The 22,517-nt window shown below is 31.4% G+C and overlaps 1 protein-coding gene across 1 annotated transcript in view; it reads left to right on the top strand.

The window, feature by feature from the left end:
• LOC149420992 (protein O-mannosyl-transferase Tmtc2-like) overlaps positions 1-17,201 on the top strand; it is a 491,943-nt gene extending 474,742 nt beyond the window's left edge. The window contains exons 10-11 of the mRNA XM_089635668.1: positions 15,171-15,294; positions 16,311-17,201. Coding sequence (XP_089491794.1) covers positions 15,171-15,294; positions 16,311-16,344 — 158 coding nt within the window. The 3' untranslated portion in view covers positions 16,345-17,201. The remainder of the gene's footprint in view (positions 1-15,170; positions 15,295-16,310) is intronic.
• The last annotated feature ends 5,316 nt before the right edge of the window (positions 17,202-22,517 follow it).

The raw sequence follows: 22,517 nt of genomic DNA, 5'->3' as shown, positions 1-22,517 counted from the left end.
CTAGACGTTTTCATATTTATGTATATTGCATAGACTTTTACAGTGAACAATATTTCTTAACAGGGTGGCACAATGCATACATTTAAGGAGTATGAGTTTTTGATGGAATGTACATTCGTCAAATTTTAGATAGTGTTAAAGGTATCCCTCATGTAAGTTTCGATTTACCCATTGACATTTTTAAAAAGTAATACTCACAAAGAAATTGTGTAATTATTAACTTTTTTTATCAAAATGTTGTAAGGTTAGATTGGGAGATCTCAAAGCGGCGAGTTTCCTTGTAATTTATTAAATTACATTTTCTTTACAAGGCCCACTCGTGAACTCATTCCGAAATAGTCAGTAAAAGACATGTATTATTTTTTTTTAAATAACAAAGGAATTGTTGCATGATTGCAGATGGACGACCCCAAAGAAAAGCTTAGACAGAAATCGAAATAAATATATTCAGACGATATAAAATGTTTGCATCATCGCGGTTGAAAATGATTATTTTGGCTTTGTTATTTTATCATCAAGCTCATTGTAATACACTGCAAAGTTCTTGTATATACTTACTAGAAAGATACATTTTAGGTATGAAACCTGTAGTTATCACAGTATGACACGCGTATCACAAAGAAAGTTTTTTAAAACTTATTTTACGCATTTTAATTTTTATAATTACTAAGTGAAATATGAATAACATCTGCGTAAGCAATTTCTTCACAAAATTATTTTTTTTAAAGTTAAATAATTGCTTATTTTAATTAAGGGTTTAACAAAGGCCGATTCTTGGAAAATAATAAGTCTGAAAATTCTTTCGAATTTTAATTGGCTGTGTAAGTTTTCACTTTTTGAGACAGCTCAGGCAAATTCAGCCAAAAGGCAAATCGAGCTATCGCATTAACTTAGAGAGTCTAGTACAGTTTTTTAAACACGGTTTCTTAAAAAACTGCGATTTTCGTACAAGCTGACGAATGTGGTTGTGGATAATTATTTCAAAAAACAACATAGTAATTGGAATCTAACTTCATCAATCAAGCCTCAGCCATCTTCTGTCAGAAAGTCGTAGTATTTACGCTTAGGAATGAAATCAAAATAATGGAATATTTCTGAATATACTGAAATCTATTTATTAGAAAAAAAATAAATGTGTGTTATGTTATTTTTTAATGTTAACATAAAAAATGGCAAATAAAGTCTCACCTTCCTTTTTTTGTCACAAAAATAGTGGAACGATAGATAAAAACACCCTTATTTTAATGGAAAAATTTACAATAAATGTAAGTCACTTCACTTTTTTGCTGTTTCATATAAAAATCTCATAAGATAATCTCAAATTGCAGTCGAAACCTTTGGTTTCATAAAGTTGCACAATTCAATTTTTTTGTATTTTATTTTTAGAATTGAATATAAAGCGTGGTATTTTTTCTTGCTACGCAAGAGAGGAACAACGATCTATATTAGACATTAATTGTTTCCAAAAGCGGACAAATTAGTCTGCAAGGTTAATATGTGGCAATAAAGCATCGGTTATTCGGTCAAAGTTCGTTTCATGTAATTCGTTTCTACTAATTGCAATTATTTAAATGAATCTGTTATTATCTGTTAGTCAATGATTCAAAGAAAAATATGAGATATTATTTCAATAAGAATTTATTGAGGTTTGAGATTTTTTTAAATTGTGTGAAAAAGTGAAGTTGTGATTTAGAGTGATGCATAATAGAAAGAAGCAAACGAGAAAAAAATAAAAGGAGATTTTACTTAATAAAATAATATCACATTCACAGTTTTCCGAAGAACATAAACACAAAAATATTATTCTCTCAACGTTATTTACAACATTTTATTTGCATTTATTTTGCATGGATTGTCCTTCTTTAATGTTTGGAGGAGTTTTGCAGTATCGTTTGTCATAAAATAAAATATTGACGTCAGTATGTTCAATATTACGTAGCATCTTACAGATGACATGATCAGATTGAAAACAAGAATTATTTTAGTAAATATAAACACAACACTGCACACATTTCCACCAACATAAATCAGTTTGATTCATGCATGAAAAAGATTAAACACTCACCGTACTTGAAATAATAGCAAAAATTTTCTCCAAATTCCTGAAATTTGTACGACTTTTGGTCAAAGAAACTTTTGATACCCTACAAAATGTGAAACACGATAAAATTTCAAAGATAACGTAATCGTTCGGATCAAAAATATTGATTGGGTTCAACGGTGCACTCACCAAAATTCTAAGTTATTAATTTAACAAAACAGATTTTATAAGTGTAGGTATATTAAGAAGTATTATAAATTAACTTGCAAAATGACTGCCTCAACACAGGTTAGCCTAGTGAGCGTAGCGTACCATAACCTAGCGGGTTATGAGAAACCTCAACTTATAACTATATGATGCTAAGTCAAAAATAGCAACTTTTAAAATAGGGTGCTGTCATACAATGATCAAATAGGTAACTTATTGTAGTATTAAGAACATTGCGTTGAATGATTTATACTCTTGAGAACAAAACATCTACTGTTAGGACCATGTTAGGACAAATACACAACAAGCCAGTCCAATGACATATACTAAGTATCTATGGTTATGATTTTATTTTCCATAACATTGTAGATCAATGGTTTGGTATTTAAAATGTAGATTTAGCTTTCAAAAAATTCTTTCACTTCTGGAAACAAACTGTGCTGCAGTCTGCTCGTGCGCAGGATCGGAACTGCTCGTGCGCAGGATCGAATTGCATACGCTGCCGCCGTTTACGAAAACAATATGAATATTACGAAAAAAAGTGATAAATTAATTATTAATGAACTTCTAACGTTTCTTCAAAACAAAATCGATGTCTTAGACGAACTAACCGCGGTTCAAATATGCTCCAATCATTTCTCAGAAGACGAAGTGGAGGCTGCGAAAGACATTCTGTGCAGTGAAACAGTTGAACGCAGGATTATGAGGAAAGGCGAAGGTAGGAAGTCTAAGAATTTATATGATATCATTAAAATACTGAAGGAAACAGAGAATGAAGCTCTACCGACATTTGTCGCTCAGAATCTACACAAACTACCGCCTGTCAATTTCGATCACGTAGATGTCACTTGTCTCCTAAAAGATATCACGGCATTAAAGGGTGAATTAACCACAATTCAGTCACAAATGTCCAAACGAAGCGATCTGGAAGTATTACGCTCTGAAATGGCTCTCCTAAGGAATGAACTGAAAATAAATAAACATAACCGTATTCCAAATCAAAACGAAAACACATCGCCGTCGTCCTTGAGCACATTGAAGGTCACCATACCGGTAGCCATAGATAAGAACCGCTCAAACTCACGGTCGCCAACTAATGAAATACATTTGGACAACAATGCGCACTGCAGTAATGTGATAACCCCGCCCGCGCCCCTCACATTAGCTGCCCCACCTGTCATGCACTCTCCTCAATCATGGAATAAAGTAGCGGCGTCTAGCTCTCTCACACAACAGCAACAAGTCATAATTCAGACATCACAGGTACATCAACAGGGTATGGATGAATCAGCCAAAGTTGCACGCACACTATCTCACAAAAATACATTTAAACCAGAGACAACTAATTTTAATACGGAAGGTTATAAAACCGTTACAAGAAAACTAAAGAGGTCGAGAAATATTATTGCAACTGGAATAGCGATGGAGAACTCCCTAAAAATAGCCGAGTTAAAAACAACGCTCTATGTGTCGAGGTTCGACAATAGTGTAACTGAGGACAATATTCGAAACTTTATCAATTGTAAAATAAAAGGAAGTAATATCCAAATAGAAAAAATAATACAACGAAATCCCACGCAGTTTGGATCTTTCAAGTTGACTATACCGAATACGGATTTCAAAACCTACATGAACAAAGAATTTTGGCCGACTGGTACTGTTTTCCGAAAATTTATTGAAAAAAAATACAATGGAAAAGAACAAAATTAAGATAATCTCAATAAACTGCAAAAGTTTTAAACGAAACGTCAACTTCGTTATAGATATGTGCGATATCTACGATGTAATACTTTTGCAAGAAACGTGGTTATTACAAAACGAAACATCGAATCTATCCAAAATTCACCCGAACTTCCAGGGATGGGGTACCTCTGCTGTAGATTTATCAAACGGACCGCTACGAGGCCGACCCTACGGAGGAGTCGCAGTACTTTGGAGGAACGAGCTGCAAGCTTCAATAATACCGTGTGGAGATGACCGCATCGCTGGTATTCAGATAACCACCAACGGAGGGACGATAAGCATACTGACTGTCTACATGCCGGTATGTCACGCGGACAACCTTACCGACTTCACCAACTACCTTTCCAAAATACATACGATCATTCAAGATAACGAACACTCTGAAACCATTGTTATGGGAGATTTCAACGCTCACCCATCCTCCATATTCGGGAAAGAACTCTCTCATTTCTACACCGAAAATAACTACAATTGTATCGATATTGAAAGACTACCGAATGACACATATACATATATAAGCGATGCACACAATACCACTTCCTGGCTCGATCACTGTATATGCACCAATAATCTTAAGAACAAAATAGATAGTCTAAAAATACATTATGATACCGACTGGTCCGATCACAGGCCGACATCTTGCGTAATCGCTGCTGAAAAATTACCTGCAACTATTTTTAATATTCCACAACAGCCTAATAACATAATATGGAGAAGGAATAATAATAAGAAAATCAGTGAATATACGTCTGTAGCAGAAGCATTACTTAGTGTAATCTATCAAAGACACTCCAAATCCATTTGTAATTCGGATTCTATATGTGACAGATGTGACCATATACAAAGCATGGAATATATATACACAGACATCGTTGAAGCTCTAAGTAAGGCTGCCAATACCGTATTTCATCGGGAGAACGATCAAAACAAACCAAAAACACATCGTGACATTGCTGGGTGGAATCAACAAGTTAAGGAACACTACGAAAATTCCAGATCGGCGTTGATGGAGTGGATTAAAAATGGGAGACCATTACATGGTCCCATTGCGGATGAAAGAAAACGAAAAAGGAAGGAGTTCAAAATAGCTCTTAAACACTGCCAAAGCTCCTCTGAACAAACAAAAATGGATGATATCGTAAAATCACTTGACACGAAGCAGTTTGCCCAGTTCTGGAAGAAAAGCAATAACCTGATCAAACCAAAAAATCGAATCGCCAGCCAAATTGATGGGTCTACAAACACGGAGGAAATTGCTAATACTTTTAGAAGAACCTTTGCAGATATTTCTGGAAATGAAATACCGTCTGTCCCTGATATTATGGAATTTGATGGACAAAACGTTTACCTCTCTGAAAGCAGTATAATGAAGGCCATAACAGGCACTAAGGCTGGTAAGTCTCCGGGACATGATAACTTAAGTATTGAACACATAAAATACGGAGGTAGATACATACCCAAACTACTACACATACTGTTCAACGCAATACTTAAACACAACCATATACCGGGTGCAATGACGAAAACGATTATAACTCCAATCCTGAAATCGGGACAGCCTGACATGACTAACTCCAGCAATTACCGGCCAATATCTTTAGCAACTATAACTGCTAGATTATTTGAAAGGGTAATATTAAATGAGATAAATGATAAACTAATGTCTAAAGATAACCAGATGGGATTTAAATGTAAACTATCCACTAATATGGCAATATATACTGCAAAGCAAATAATAGAATTCTACAAGAAACGAAAAACTACCGTATACGGGTGCTTCTTAGATCTAAGTAAAGCCTTCGACAGGGTCTGTCATAAAACATTATGGGATAAATTGAAAGCTAGGAATATACCTACCTCATTTATAAACATACTATCCCGATGGCACTCCCAGCAAGAAAATGTTGTACGGTGGGCAAGTACATACTCCCAGCCGATATATTTGCGGTCAGGAGTAAGGCAAGGAGGGTGTATGTCCCCCATTCTATTTAATGTATACATGGACGAGTTGTCAAGTCGCCTGGACATCAGAACGGGCTGTCGTGTTAACAGTATATGTATGAATCATATAAGCTACGCGGACGACATGATCCTCCTAGCTCCGTCGATCAAGGGATTAAGATTACTCCTAAACATTTGTGAAGAATATGGAAAACAGCATAATATGATGTACAACCCGAAGAAGACGGAATTGATTGCGTTCCACCACGGAAAAAGTCAAGATACAAGTAATATGCTCCCCGTATACCTTAACGAGGCAAAAATAAATACATGTTCGAACGTGAAATACTTGGGGCACATTATTAATGAAAACCTATCGGACGATGGCGATATCGAACGACAAAGGAGAAGCCTTAGCATAGTTTCTAACATGATTGCCCGCAGATTTTGCAAATGCAGCAATACCGTTAAAAAAATACTGTTCAACGCATTTTGTACTGGCCTGTATACGTGTGAGACATGGTGTTACTACCGAACTTGCTCGATGGAACGACTCCGAATTCAATATAATGACGCCTGTAGAATAATATTTGGATACCGAAGATACAGCAGCGCATCGACAATGTTCACGGAACTAGGACTGAATGGATTTGCCGGCCTGATGAGACACCGGGTCACTGGAGCCAGGATGCGGCTAATGGCCTCCGCCAATACGTTGGTGACCGCAGCCTACCAGCACCAAGCGCCACTCCTGAGTGAGCGCTGGGCCCAAGCGCACTCAAGACCACACCCTGCATAGTTTTCCTTATTTGATAACTTATTATATCTATTGTACAAAAAAAAAATGTATATCTATATGGGACGTGTGGGATTGCACAAACCTCCCCACATCCTGGAATAAAATATTATTATTATTATTATTATTATTATTATTATAACAGCAGATGTCGATTTTTTGTGGAAATCGTGAAATATCGGACTTAATAGAAATATTGTTACTTGAAATTGGAAGTGAAGAACTTTAGCAAATATTTGCACTATAGGTTTATATAGATTATCCTCTTATTTATTTTCGTATGGTTGGGGATACTTAGTGGAGATCAAGGTGGGATGCCGAGATTATCCAACAGTCACTTGGTTCAGCACATATGTGAAACAGGAGAACTGATGACAGGTATATTCTACTACGATGTGTTGTGTTGTTTGAGTATGTCCATATTCAAGCTACTTAAAATTATTTTGACCCCATTTATGCATCAAATATGCGCAAAGGCTGGGACTGGATGCCGTTTAGTAAGGTCCAAGTCTTCCGGTGGAGAAATAACTAATTAATGTTATTTAAAAGAGAGGCGTTTTGTCATACAAAATCAATCATTTACGGTTCTACATCCAAAAAAAATGAGAATCCCAAGTCTAGATAATCGAATTTAGTATTAATCATTGATTAAATCATAAAAACAAACGCGGAAAACTAAAACATTCTCACACCAGAAACACAATACAATGACACCGCTAACTACATAGTAGAAGTAGACAGCACAACCAGGAAGATTCTATTGAATAAAGAAAAAATAAACATTGGCTACCAGTGAGTTACGGTTGTCGACGCCTGCCCAGTAATACAATGCTACTTCTGTCTACGTTACGGACATACATCAAGAAACTGCAACCAGAAAGAGAAAAACAATTCGCCTTCCTGCTCGCACTGTGGAGCTGCTCACTTGTTCAAAGAATGTGCCTCAACAAATCAACCGAGGTGTGTAAACTGCACTTTTCAAAATGACAGATTTCAACTGTCATTTCCTACCAATCATAATGCGAATGATAAAACCAACTGTTTATATTATAAAAAAATGCTGGCATTCGCACAACAGAAAATTGAATACTAATTTGGATTCAAGGTATATTTTTCATAGTAACTCATGTTTATTGTCAATATATTATGCATGTACCTGCACTTTCAAAATTTTAAAAACTAACAAAATTAATAATGCTATGACATATTCTTTAAAAAAACATGATGTTCCCTATCAATCTCCAGTATATAAAACAAGTATACTTACTATTAAAACTGAAAATTCTAAGAAATATTCAAAAATGATACTAACAATTAAAAAAAAAATGTCCATAATCAAACGAACTGTCAATATTACAAAAAAATACTTGCTCTCACGGAACAAAAACTGGAATATTGTTATAAATTTTAAAGATGTCTATAAAAATATTTCATATCTATTCTCAATGTCTTACAAATACGCATGTACTTTTGAATATCCACAAGCTATAAAAAATAATAATAATATAGTTTATACATTAAAAAACCGACAAATCTTTCATCATTCTACATACTTTAAAGTCAGGATATATGTATTTAAAACCAAAAAATTTAAATCATTCTCTATATTGAAGATAAAAAACCTAAATATTTTCTTCATGATAATACATCTCTACTTACTACACTTTTATGTTTATTTTTACAATTCATTACATCTACGTTCTACATTTGTATATTCCTACCAGCAAATAGAAAATACAATAACAATCCACAACTGCATTTATCGAATGCTAGTAAATTACAGAATACTAAAGTCTAATTATAGATTTATTAATTTGTCAAAATTATTATTTTATACATTACTAACCCATATATCATGCTGCCAATATTCTATATGCAATAAATCTCTACACTATATGTTCACTTGTACTATTGATATATTCTTACAAACGCTATTTTTTATTGTAATTATTATAAAAAGAAGAACGAATCAAATTAATTATTGCTGTCAATTAAACAAATACTCACTATGTCTCCGAGTATTATCTAAACATAAAATAAATCTTATAGAAAAAATCAAAACCTACAATTTTAAATATGAACTGAAATCGAGCAAGAATAGTGTTACACTAATTATGAGCATTATTACTTATTCATTTACTCGTAGAATTTTATATACATATTTTATCACACCTAAATAAATACAATGGAAAATTTTAACTTAAGCGAAATTGATAAAAATCTAAATATAGAAGAATACGTATGTGAAGCAGCCAGTGAATGCAATAAGATCTATGACAATATAATAAATAGACTAACAATCTTGCACCTAAACATTAGAAGTATAAATAAAAACATGGATGAACTTTTGGTATCCCTAAATACATTATGTTCACAGCCAGATTTCATAATACTATCCGAGGCGCACATACATGCAAACATAAATATACCAATCATCCCAAACTACAAAAATTACAATACAAATTATCAGATTAATAAAAATAGTGGAATTGTAGTATACGCTAAAGAAAAATTTACTGATATCAATATTACCGAAATACACATATGCAAAGCAAACTGTTTGTCATTAAATTTTGTTTTAAATAATATGCCATTCAATATAATCGCAATATATCGAACACACAGTTCTGATGTACCTTTATTTATAGAAGAATTAAAAAAAATACTATGTAACAAAAACCATCTAAATTGTATCGTAATAGGTGATTTAAATATTAATATTGGTCCTAATAACCACTGTAAAAATAAATTAGATTATATAAATGCTATGAATGAAATGAACTTTATATCATGTGTAAATAATTTCACAAGAGAATTTGCAAACCAATCGCCATCATGCCTGGACCACATATGGAGCAATATTAAACACACAGAAAAAATTAAATCTATTATATGGAAAAATGATATAACAGATCACCATACAAATATTTTTATTTATGATTTCAATAAAAACTTAGGATTAAATGACTCTAGAAAAAATATTAACATAATTTCCAAATTGAACAATGTAAAATTAAACAATAAATTAAGTAACGAATCTTGGTCCTCAATACTAAATTGCCAAAACCCAGACATGTGCGCAAACTTCTTTGAAGAAACTTTAAATGCTCATATCGCAGACTGTACAACCTTTATAAATAATCAACCAAGTTCTAAATTAAGGCAAATCAAACCATGGATTACGCAAGGATTACTCATATCTATCCGGAAAAAAGAAAAACTTTTCATAGACACAAAAAAAACCCTACCAATAGCCAAGTAAAAAACGAATACAAAATATTCCGGAACAAACTCATTAAAATTATCAAAGACACAAAAGAAAAATATTACAGGGAGAAAATAATCCTCACAAAAGAAAACCCTAAAAAAACATGGAACACTATAAATGAAATAATGAATAAAAATAATAAAAATAACTCTACAATAAATGTCATAAACAATAATGGAACTAAAATAAATGCTATCCGTGAACCAAAAATGTGCGCAAATATTTTCAACAAATTTTTCGCTACCGTCGGTCAAAAACTTGCATATAAAATTGACCAAAATTATCGACCTGATGACATACATGAAGATAAAATAACAAATAGCAATCTTTCAATTTTTAAACCGACTTCAGAAAAAAATATTGAAAACATAATACAATCACTTAAAAATGGTAGTGCGCCAGGATACGACGGTATAACTACAGAAATCTTGAAAAAATACTGCAATTTTCTAACCAAACCGATTACACATATAATTAATGTAAGTACTAAATACGGAATATTCCCGTCTAACTACAAAAAAGCCATTATAATCCCAGTATATAAATCCGGAGATCCAAAAGAAGTAAACAATTACCGCCCAATATCCTTATTATCCAACATTGCAAAAATACACGAAAAAGTAATAAAAAAACAAATTACTGATTATACAGATAACCAAAAAAGTATTAACCCTAGTCAATACGGTTTTAGAGATAAACTTAGCACACAAGACGCAATTGCAGAATTAACTAAGCTTATTTACAAAACATTAGATAGAGGCAAAAAATGTATATTCATTGACCACAGTAAAGCTTTTGATAGTGTCTCACATTCAAAATTAATTAATAAAGTAAATAATATAGGAATTACTGGCAAAGCTAAAACATGGTTAAAAAGTTATCTCTATCAAAGAACTCAACAGGTTAAAGTAAACAACGAATTAAGTGAAATAGAAAATATAGATTTTGGAATTCCACAAGGAACTGTTTTGGGACCTTTACTTTTTATATTATATGTTAATGAACTTTTTCAACTCCCAATCATTGGAAACATCATATCTTACGCAGATGATACAGTTATAACTATTGAAGGAAATTCATGGAATGAGGTCGTAGTATCAGCTAATAATGCAATAAATATCGTTAAAATATGGTTTGACGAAAATTTATTGACACTGAATGTCGAAAAAACCCATTTTATACCATATAGCCTAACAGGGAATAACTCAAATGTAAATCTAAACATAAAAATTCACGAAAGAAATTGCCTCCTTAAATTCGCACCCTGTAATTCAAACTGTATAAACATTAGTAGTAAAAAAGAAATAAAATATCTTGGAATAATTATTGATAATAACATTAAATGGAAAAGTCAAATAAATTCCACAGTAGACAGAATGAGAAAACTAATCTATATATTTTTTAGACTAAGAAATATTGTATCATTAAAAATACTAAAAGATATTTATTATGCACTGGCGCACTCTGTCCTACAATATGGAATCGTGGCTTGGGGGGGTGCATATAAATCATCCCTACTCCCACTGGAAACTATTCAAAAAATACTAATAAAAATCATCTTAAAAAAGCCATATTACTACCCAACTATAAATGTTTTTCAAGATTTACCGGTTCCCCCACTTACAAAAATTTATGACAAAATTGCACTTCTACAAATACATAAAGATTTCTTTAGTAAAAATAATTTACCACAATTGAATATTAGCAAAAGAATAATATCTGTTGGAGGACTAACCGTGCCACTAGCACGAACCACAACAGCACAACATCACTATATATTCAAGGGTGTAAAATTATTTAATAAATTACCCCTTGATCGGAAGAAAACTACGAAAAATATAAAAAAAAAATTAAATTAAAATACTCTTGTACCACCTCATAACTTTACTTATTGTTTAGAAATATGTTTTTGCCTTTTAAATTCTTTGAATCATTTATTAACTAACCTTTATTTTTATTACTTTTATTGTTATTTTTTGTTTTATTACTAATATTTTTTGTTTAATTTAAACAAATGTAAAAATATTTTTGCTGTCCTCTCCTAAACACAAGCAGCTGCTTTATTAGGAGAGTGATTGATATATTGGTGTTTATATTGTTAAAAAAAATTGTAACCTTGTTTATTTGTTTCAATAAATAAAAAAAATAAAATAAAATAAAAAATTGAAAAATTACACTAGATTTGGTTCAAACAATTTAATATGTTAATTTATTTTTACAAATCTAAAAATCTGCTGATCCTAATGGTAAAACTTGACTTTAATAACTAATAACAATCGAAAAAATAAATGTTACATTTATGTTATTATAATTGAAAATGTTATTTTTATTGCTTATTTCGAATTCATATAGATTGTTTAGATTTTATTTGATACCACTTGAAGATTTTGAAAAGAGAATTTTTTTTTTAATAAATGACATACATGCAACGATGTATCGCAAATAACTGAAGAATTTTCAATCAATTTTAATTTTATTATTAGAGTGGACGACCCAAAATTTAAAATCGGAATATTAACGACGTAAGTGAAGAAGGCGTGTACAAAAATATGTGATGTGCGGCCCCATTGTATTGGACGGCCCTACGGTGAAATTTGCACTAGCAAATACTTTAAAATGAAGTGACAGGCCTAGAAAATGGATTTTTCCGCGATGTTTATTTTAATTGATTCTGATAAACGTGTTACTAAAATCTCAGATGAATACCCTAATCTACCTACCTTTCTAATTGAATACCCCGGGAAGTTACAAATTGATTAAATAAAAAAAAATTTGGTGCTTAACGCTAATATTATAGTTGCAAGCCATTTATAAAATTTTCAAACCGATTTACGTAAAATATTTTGATGTAAAGGTACTGTTTTTATTAATTTTAAGTATAAATAACCTACATCTGAGGGTTTCCGTTTAAAAATTTATATAAAAATAAATTGGTCAGAATTAATTAAAATATGAGTCTACACAACCCCAGTTATTACTGTCAGGTATCGCCTAGAGACGCATTTTTTTACAAAACACGAAATTATTATCCACGTTATGAAGGTTATATTCTATGATGAGGTAATGAAATTTTGCAGAAATAAAGTATGAAAATTCTGCCTTAAGGCAGTGCATGCAGAAGTTAATTGCAGAGAACCATTTCAACACACCACTTACATGACTGAAATTCATGAGCATCCAAAATCCAAACATTACTGGGTCATGTTCACAATATAAACCTTACTAAATTATTAGTTATTGACAAATAAAAATCTGATAATTTGTATTTATATCATTTTTTAATGTGATTTTCGATAGATTTAAAAATCAGCCCTCAAAATTGACTTTGCTCTTCTGGGAGGTAACAACAGTCATTAAGACCTCCGCGTAATATTATGAAAATAGAATGCGATATATACACGAAGAAAGAAAAATAAATGACCCATTTGTTAATTTAAGGCCTTGAGAGTAGTCCCCAAAATTCGTAAAAAAACCCACTCTGCTACTTAGTTTTTCGACATGCCTTGTAAGTTTAACCCATCATTTTTAATTAAGAAAATAATGGAAGCACTTAAACCTACCAGAAATTTCCAAATGGAATAATTATTTTACTATCACAATTGTTATTTTTTATCTCTGCTTATTTAAAACAGGCGCTTCGCATGCCATTCTTCATTATTTCAAGTTATTCGCACTCTTCGCTGTATCTCTAATTGAAATACTGAAAGCTGCTTTATATATTTTCCATTTATCAAAACGGTATCTCATTATTTAGTGATCTACATACAATTAGAGTTTTTAATAAACGATTTAACATTTTAATTGATCCTACCTGCGTGGATTCTTGAATAACCCACTTATTGACTTTAAAATGGAGAAAAAAAAACTATTCAAACATTCTTACTAAATCTAATATAACTGGATAGTTATTGTTTTACTTACACTGGACGATAATGTTTAGCTTATTTGTAGAAAAAAGTAATGTTGTGTCCACTGTGAAGAAAACGAGATCTGTAAATCTTTCTTTTTCTAAATAATCAATGTTGGGAAACATCTGGTCTGCCTGTTCCATTTTCCTTCAAATTATGTGGCATTCCTAAAACAAATTAGGTGAGTTAAAACTTATTACACCGAATACCTGTGAAACCACTCCGCAACATTAATATCAGGTTAAATAGTTAAATCCAACTCCCACTAACGTCAAAAACTGATATTGTGAATACAATAAAATATTATAAAATGAACTCCCGAACCTCAAACTAAGGTCGCTAAATATTTTAGGGTCGATTACATTACCTATTTTTTTTTTCAAATTATCCTAAAGGCTTAGACAAACAATTGGAAATATAAAAATAATGCAATAAATTTTTAAATTGACCTGATTCCTGCAAACCTCTAATTAAAATGAAGTGGGTGGCCGATGGGAAAAATTTGATCAATATCTTTCTACGAAACATAAAAATTCCCTTTTAATGGTTGAAATCGTCTGCAAAAACCCACTCCAACGTTATTAGCCTCATCAGATAGTATCAGCAAAAGAAGTTTCGGTTAATCAAAAGCATCTATCTCGAAGAGTTAGTAATTCGGGGAGGAGGGAGGAGGGGGTGGTAATTATAAAGCCTCAGCGCTCGAAGCCTTTAACAATGCCCTAACATGCAATGTGTTGTAAAAAATAACCTTTTGTATTTGCATAGCGTAGGAACTCAATTACTTCTCCAATGTTTCAAACGTTAATTTGAACGGGGTAAATTTATCGCGATCGGATGTTTTTCGTGTTTTCCAAACTCGGAAGTGTTCGGATGCTATCGTAAATTGAAAATAATTACATGGAGGAGAATTACATTTCTCCTTAATTTCTGCCATTAATATTCTGAAGATTCCATCGGTATAGATTGGCTGTAACCTTAATTAAACTATGAAATGAGAAAGGGTTCATGCTGCTTTTAAAGTTATTGCGCCACCTACTTTAAAACACGGAGCTTAATCACCTCCGATCAGCGCCAAAGCTACTGTGCATTTTTCACGTAATCCTGGTTCCGTATTACGAGTACAGTAGAAAGATAAAGTAATACACAAATACCTGTAATAACTTCTGTCATCCCTTTGGATTCGATATTCTGTCGCTATTTAACATAAACGATATTTTTTTCAACTACAATACGTATTTAAAAAACAATCATTTCATTTATTTTCAGGATACCTGTTGAAGAAGCTAGGTCACCAAGTCATTTTGGCCAGGAACAAAGAAAGGAGGAAGATGAAATCTAAACTATTTTCTTCAATCATCAATGATCCAGGAATGATTGTTTCAAACTGCAGGTAAATAAACTTATCCCTACTGTGTTTTTACCTTGTTACGAGAACGAAATGTAAGTTTTTACAAATATAACGAGTAACATGTTTAATGTATTTTAGTCTATCTTGCCTTTAATTTGTAATTGCTTCAGTTTTTGTCTATATTTCCATTTTTTTAAACTATAATATTGTCACTAAAGAGATAGCCCGAGAAGGTTTGTCGGCGCGTAGGTTTGTCCAAAACAACGCTGATTTTTTTTCCTTTTACCCACTGAAATTGATCAAAATTTTTTAAATTTTTTAAATCTTAACTGTTGAACCCACCAACTTAATTAAAAAAATCAGCAGTTCTGGGGCGTAGGAAGCAAAAGATGCAAATCGGCAATATTGCTTTACTTTCAAATAGGAATATCATTCCTTGGGCTTATATGTTCAGTGGTTACGTAGAGATAAAACATACTGTTTTTAAATATTACTAATTCATTTAAAATATTCAGATTCCTGTTATAAACGGGACTGCAGGCCTTTAACGAATAAATTGACAAATTTTCTAATATACTATCAGTAAAAAACGAATGTGTCTCGGCAATGTCGGAACATTTTAATTTTTAGAACGGTTCATTTTTGTTAAATCTGAATCAGTATTTTCATAAATCTTATGAATGGTCCATATTTTGCTTCATAAATATCAAATTAACCCATGAGTGAGTTCCCGTACAGCATTTTTGTTGAATAGAAATAGCTAATCAAGAATGGGATTGCTATCTAAATTACTAAATAATGTTCTTTCTCATGTACAAGTATTATGTTATTTTCCACAAATAATAGCAAGAAATCTTCTGAGAAAAGAATAACCAGTAGTTGGTTTATTTTTTAAATTGAGTTATAGTTAAAATTTTTTAAATTTTAGGTCCAAAATTTATTATTACAAATCATTATTTGATTTGATTTGTGAAAATTTCTTAGAACCTGCTAAATCTGATACAAAAATAAGAGATAATTACAAAATGCATGAATCTTAATTTCTTTTTTATTTGCAGGCCTGTGGAACCGCCAAATTCATGCTGCACGTAATGCAAATACCTGGCGCCATCTATTGCTTTTTTAACAAACTAACACTAAAGGGTCATTGGCGTCTCATGAATTTATCAGCAACAATTAGAGCTATTTATTTTTTTACAATTCCTTAGAAATACAACAACTCTATAAAATTATCTAAACGGTAATGATTCCGGTGTGTATTTTAAAGTTTTTAAATTATTTCAAAACAGTTAAATTGAACATGTTTTAGTAAAGGATAAGATTGAGACATAATACAAAGTGCCTCAATGAAAAGCTTATTGTGTTTTTGAGAACTTGATGCGATGTTTCATGATGAATTTATTTTCACTATTACAATATATCAACATCCCATAGTAACTTAGTTAAAATTTCGTGTTTCAGAAACTGTTTTTTTTTTTAAATTTCAACATTCCCCGTAATATTCTTCAAGTGCCTATAAATATGTTTTTTAAACTATGATGCCTTTGCTTTTGAACATAATTTTTTGTCATTATTAAATATTTCATCTTATATAATAATACTTTAAAGCTTCTTAAAGTAAATTAGAAAATATCGAGAGGTTTCCCCAACGAAATGTTTTAGCTTATTTATTTTTATACTTATTTGCATATTTTAATAATTATTATTGCGCGATTGTGCATATCCATTGAAAATTGATGACCTTAATATTAATAATGTTTTAACCAATTACAATGTATTGTATTGTAAAATTAATGTATTTACTTTAAATGCAATGTTTCCCATGGCCTAAAACCAAGTAATCTGTAAATATTAACAGTATTTTATTGTTTTTAAATTGTATTTTGCAAACTTTAAAAATTATAATTCAATTAATGAACTTGTTATCTTTTTTTATGAACAATAAACCCTAGAACACTTTTTTGTCACTCGTTTTTGGTAGGTAAATCTTTCATAAAAGATGACTTAAAAATGATTTTCACTTATAATATTATAATCTCTTTTAATAAACGTTATAAAGAATATTCGCTTAATTTTAACAGGAAAACCTACACAATATGTACAGCAAAGTAAAAAAATGTTATTACATACCAGTTTTTAAGTAGATTTTTTAATAAATGGAAAAATAATAATTGTGGAATTTACTGTCAAATTCTTGTCTCTGTACTTCTGAATGTCATATTCTTCTCCGAACCCAAATAATATCATACATTGGCTCCAAAGATAACAAATTTCTGAGAAAAATTAATTGCATACAATTAATGTAAATATTGATTTTAAAACCTACAAACTCACTTTGCTTTTTATATCGTTGCTTGCTTGTAAAAAATGCAATGTACATTTTAGCTTTTATTAAAAATAATGAATAAAATTACAGCCTAATAAGCGTTTATAAATAATGATGATGTATAAATTGTTCACAATTTGTTTTGTAAATAATAAAGTTACATCAACTATTTTTATTATTATAACCAATTTGTAAACATAGACTAATTTTTGTGAATAGTGTTTGGATATGTAATCAACAGCGTGAAGTGGTTTGTTATGGATTTGTGTAAATAACAACCGAATTGAAAATGTTTTTGCTAATATTCCAATCGTGACAGATAATAACATATTTCTAAGATTATAATCCGTATGAAAATATCACAATTTATGAGTAATTTTAATTAAAATTTAAATGGGGGATCTTGAAATTTTCATACAACTTTTGCATCGGTATGTTTACCCTTTAATTAAAAAATTAATTAAATTCATGTAATAAATTAAAATTAAAATAAATATTTTTTTCCATTTACTTTTACTATAAGGTTATTTTATACATAATTATTTCGTTTCTTCTCGATTCATAATTTGAAGAAACTCGTATTTTAATGCAATATTGTTTTATTATAAGAGAGATCTCCCATTTCAGACTGCTTTTATCTTTGTGTACTAAAATTGCATTTTTATGTTAATTTATTTTAATTTTAAATCATAATAAATAATTAAGTGATAAAATAAAAATATATACCTAAAGCTTCAGATATCTCCCAAAGGATCATGTATTATATTTATGAATAAATTAAGGAATGTGAAATAAAGCTTAATTTATTTTATGTAAGAAGTTGTTTTATTCTCAATTGTCACTAAATTATTAAAAAGATACAAATGTTTGGTCAAATAAACATTGGCTTATCGTCTAGTTTCAGCACCAACCAAAATTTATAGTAGTAATAAAGTTTTGACGGCATCCGTGGCTGAGGTGTAAGGTCAACGTTTAAACCAACCAATTTTATTAGTCGATGTTATGTAATTGTAAACCAACACAAATGTGTTGGTTCACAATTAAATCATTTTAAAAATGGTCAATAGTAAAAATAGTTTAATAGAAATAGGAATGCCATAGTCTTACTGGCTCACTGGGAGCAATTGGGAATCTTGTACGTTATTCACTGTGTTTAAGTGTAGTAAAATAAATACTTGTGGTAACGATAAAAGTTTCACACAGCAGAAGAGTTATATGATTAAGTACCAACAAAAATTAAAAAAAAAAATAGTTTACGATTATAAGTTGTGCGATTTCACTGAGGTTTATGGCAATGAAAAAACAGTTATGTTTTTTATGTCCATTTCCATCCTTTATACATCTTGAGCATTCTATTTTTATTACACTAGCTTCTGCGGATGACCAAATATTTTCATAAATTTAGCAGTTCTTTACTTGTTTTAAGAGAATCTATTATAGTTTGATACTTCGTAACTTTCATTGAGTTCTAACAGTCGTTCAATCACTCATCAGAGTAAGTTCTAGAAATACCGGGGACTACAATGAACATATAAAAAAGGAAAATTAAATTAAAATTTCTTGCACATTTCTTACAAACATTAATTAAAACAATATATATTTACAGAAAATTCGTGCAGAAAGTTTTGGATTTACAGGGGAAATAAATTTATGTAATTCTACCACGTATTGTAAATATTGTTAAATACATATAATTGAAAACAAATTGAGCGGTCAGTGGCTGAGTTGGCATCGCATCTGGATCCCACCCGGGCATGTTGAGTTCAATTCCTCAGCTGGCTAAGTCTTTCACCATGAGGAAAGCAACATTTTACGCTTACGGTGGTGGTAGTAGGAGATACTCAAATATTGCCAGGTTATTCGTAACCCGGGAATATTTGCTTTCTTTAAAACAAAAATATAAATAATAATGAAATATATTTTTCACCTAAGTAAAGTATGGAAATAAATTAAATAAGATTTAAAATTCGGATGGTAGAAAAAAAAATTGATTCAGAGGCCCAGAGCCAAAAGAACCCAAGAAAAGATATCAGAGAACAGATTTGAAACGTTGGTGTTACTAAAAATGGCTTTAGATTAGTTTAGTGAACTTTTAGTTTAGCCACTATGGTTCAGAAAGCCAGGCAATTTTTGCCTTTCTTTCACATGAGTCCTGAAGTATTTAGGACACCATAGTTAATAATAATTATTATTAGGGCCAATTTTATTCGGATTGCGCCCACGGCTAAAGCGAGCTACGCTTCGCGCAGGGTTACTCTATAGAAATGACTACATGGAAATAAACGATAAAAAACAGAATATATCAAAGCCTGAGTGATGGAATTCATTCCCGGCTGGTCTCATTAAGTAGCTTCAGTGAAAACGTAGTAGCATAAAAAAAGGTTTTCGCTAACGCTTGAAAGAAAATACGTTAATGCAATAAAAGCCCATTTTTGCAATTATCTCAATCTTTAAAAATATTTCTTCATTTTCAATCCTTCATTTCGCGGTTCCATTTTAAATTTTTGGGGATTGGCTTTCGTTGCACTGAAGAACTCATTTGGAAGTTCTGATACTGCATTTTTCCTAACCTAATCCACAGTTTATAAAAATTATTTATTATGTTTTATTCCATAAAACAATACAGCCATTTTTAAATGGTAAAAATCAATACTAGTTAAATAATAATTAAAAATTAAATATGGTTGTACATGATTAAAACAAAATTTTCAAACATTTCTCCAATCACCCTGTAGCTGTCTAGATGGCTCTAAACCCATTTATTTACATGGCTCAATAACAGTGCTATTCACAGTCGTACAAAAAATGGTAATAAAGGGGAACTTACCTACCAAAGTATATATGACCTACTATGTTTACCTAGTATAGCCAATTCCACCTCGCCCCTACGAAAAACACCGCTTTCTTTTTTATCCCTCATAAAACGATTTAAAACTTATCGAAACAAGAATCAAAAGTTGTAAGTAGTATTTTTAATGTTTTTCTAACAAAACTCATAACGCAAAGAATAATAATATCTGAGTTAAAGTGTTTTGGGAGGTGAACCAATTTCCTCTCCGTAATTATTGTAGCAGAATTATTCACATACGGTAGACTTTCCAAATGAACGAATTATTCAAAAGGAAATAACTTGTAATGGCCCACGGCCATTGCGCAAGGAAAAAAGTTGGGTTAAACGGTAATGTTAATCTTAACAAAGTTATAAAGGTCCATTCCACAGTGAACAAGCGCCTACCGTCTGAACTGGTAATATCCTATCGCAAGTAAGACGACTCGATTTGCAAATCATCTTTCCGGTGGAGAAAAGTTGATAAATTTCCAACATCGTACTGTAATTTTCGTAATGTCATTGAAGAATCAGTCTTTTAACTAATCATATATTCGAATTCTGCATTAACTCCCGATGACGAAAATACCGTAATAATTTTTTTTTTTTTGTTAGTTCACCGATTAAAAATGAACTATTGATGGATTGACGACTTATCTGTGGTACACAAATGACGTTGTCGGCTGAGCCTCTAGAGATCTCTCATTATTGCCCCTAACTTTGGGTAACAACAAAGCCCAAAAGTAAATGCCATTTTGTTCTTCTGGCTTTATACACTACAGCCAGGCCTCGTGAGACTTTTGTGTAAACAAAAAAAATAATTGGCATTTAAAACAAACAAAAAAATTCGAATACAAAAAAATATTATGCCTATAACCAAGTTGTTTTGAAATGAAGTGGCTAACCCTTGACGAAGTGCTATGATTTATGAGTAAACAAGGCATTGAATATATAATACATTAACATTACTGCACGATGTCAGCGAGGTGTGTTTTATTCAGCCATCATCGCTATCTGTTCCGCGAAACCCGAGTCTTTAAATAATAAGTCCATAATATTCGCGAGCGTTGAACATTCGCTATGCATATTCAATGCCAAGTCATGATAAACGGGCGTAGCGTTTCCGAAACAAAGCAATTTCAAGTGGAGGCGTATAGAATTTTATTTGCACCAACGGTCATAGTTTGTATGCAGCGGCGTGGAAAAGCTTTCAAGTTACCCGTCAAAGCTTTCATAGGAATATCAGAAGGCATTCGTTCGGTTTTATGTCTTCGATTATTCGTAGCCGTCAGAATCCCCGACGCCCACTTCTCTCCCGGCAGACACTATGGCCTCCCTCAGCGTCTCAGAACCACACGGCTCTCTCGCTCTCCCGCAGATGGAACATACGTGTGGGGTGACCGTTGATTCAATCGTTACCAATCTCCGAATGTTTATTTTTGGTAACTTATTGTCCATTTTCCTTGAAGGACGAAAAACAGGTTATTTACAAACAAGTTCTGATGTGTAATTATCATTGGCATTTTACGTGGAAATCAATAAGGGCAAAGGTAATAAAAGTAATGAAAAATTGTTTTTCATTTTAAGTGTTTATCTGGAAATAATAGAAATATACCGTCTGTGAGCCCGTGAGCATAGGTGATTTTACTCAAAAACGGCGCTATAAAAATCACCCAAATATTGTTATTATTAATAACTGGCTTCACCACAGTTTCTTGACGTTATCAGTTACTGATATAATTTAAGAAGGCAAATAATAATTAAATAACGTAACTGGTTTATAAGTGGGTTGTTTTTTTTAAATTATAAAGTAATATTGATGAAAATATATAAAAAAAAAAATAAATTTGAAATAAATTTCCTCAAATTAAACGCAAATACATTAAAATTTTGATTAATTACGTTACTTTCTCTTTGATTGTCAATAAAAAAGAAAAAAAGAATAAGAAACACATGGAACTAATTCGCACTGCAAAAAAAAACCTAAACACTACATTCAATCAGTGCGTTAAATCGCCCAAACGAATTTAGTAATATATATTTACTAATTCATAAAAGCAAAGAGTTGGAAACACATTTGAGAAATTCGCATTAAAAACAATCTAAATGCGA

Source organism: Hesperophylax consimilis, chromosome 9, assembly GCF_061612785.1.
Source record: "Hesperophylax consimilis isolate HC1 chromosome 9, BYU_Hcon_1.0, whole genome shotgun sequence".
NCBI classification, from domain to species: domain Eukaryota; kingdom Metazoa; phylum Arthropoda; class Insecta; order Trichoptera; family Limnephilidae; genus Hesperophylax; species Hesperophylax consimilis.
This window is presented reverse-complemented; position numbering and strand designations above follow the sequence as displayed.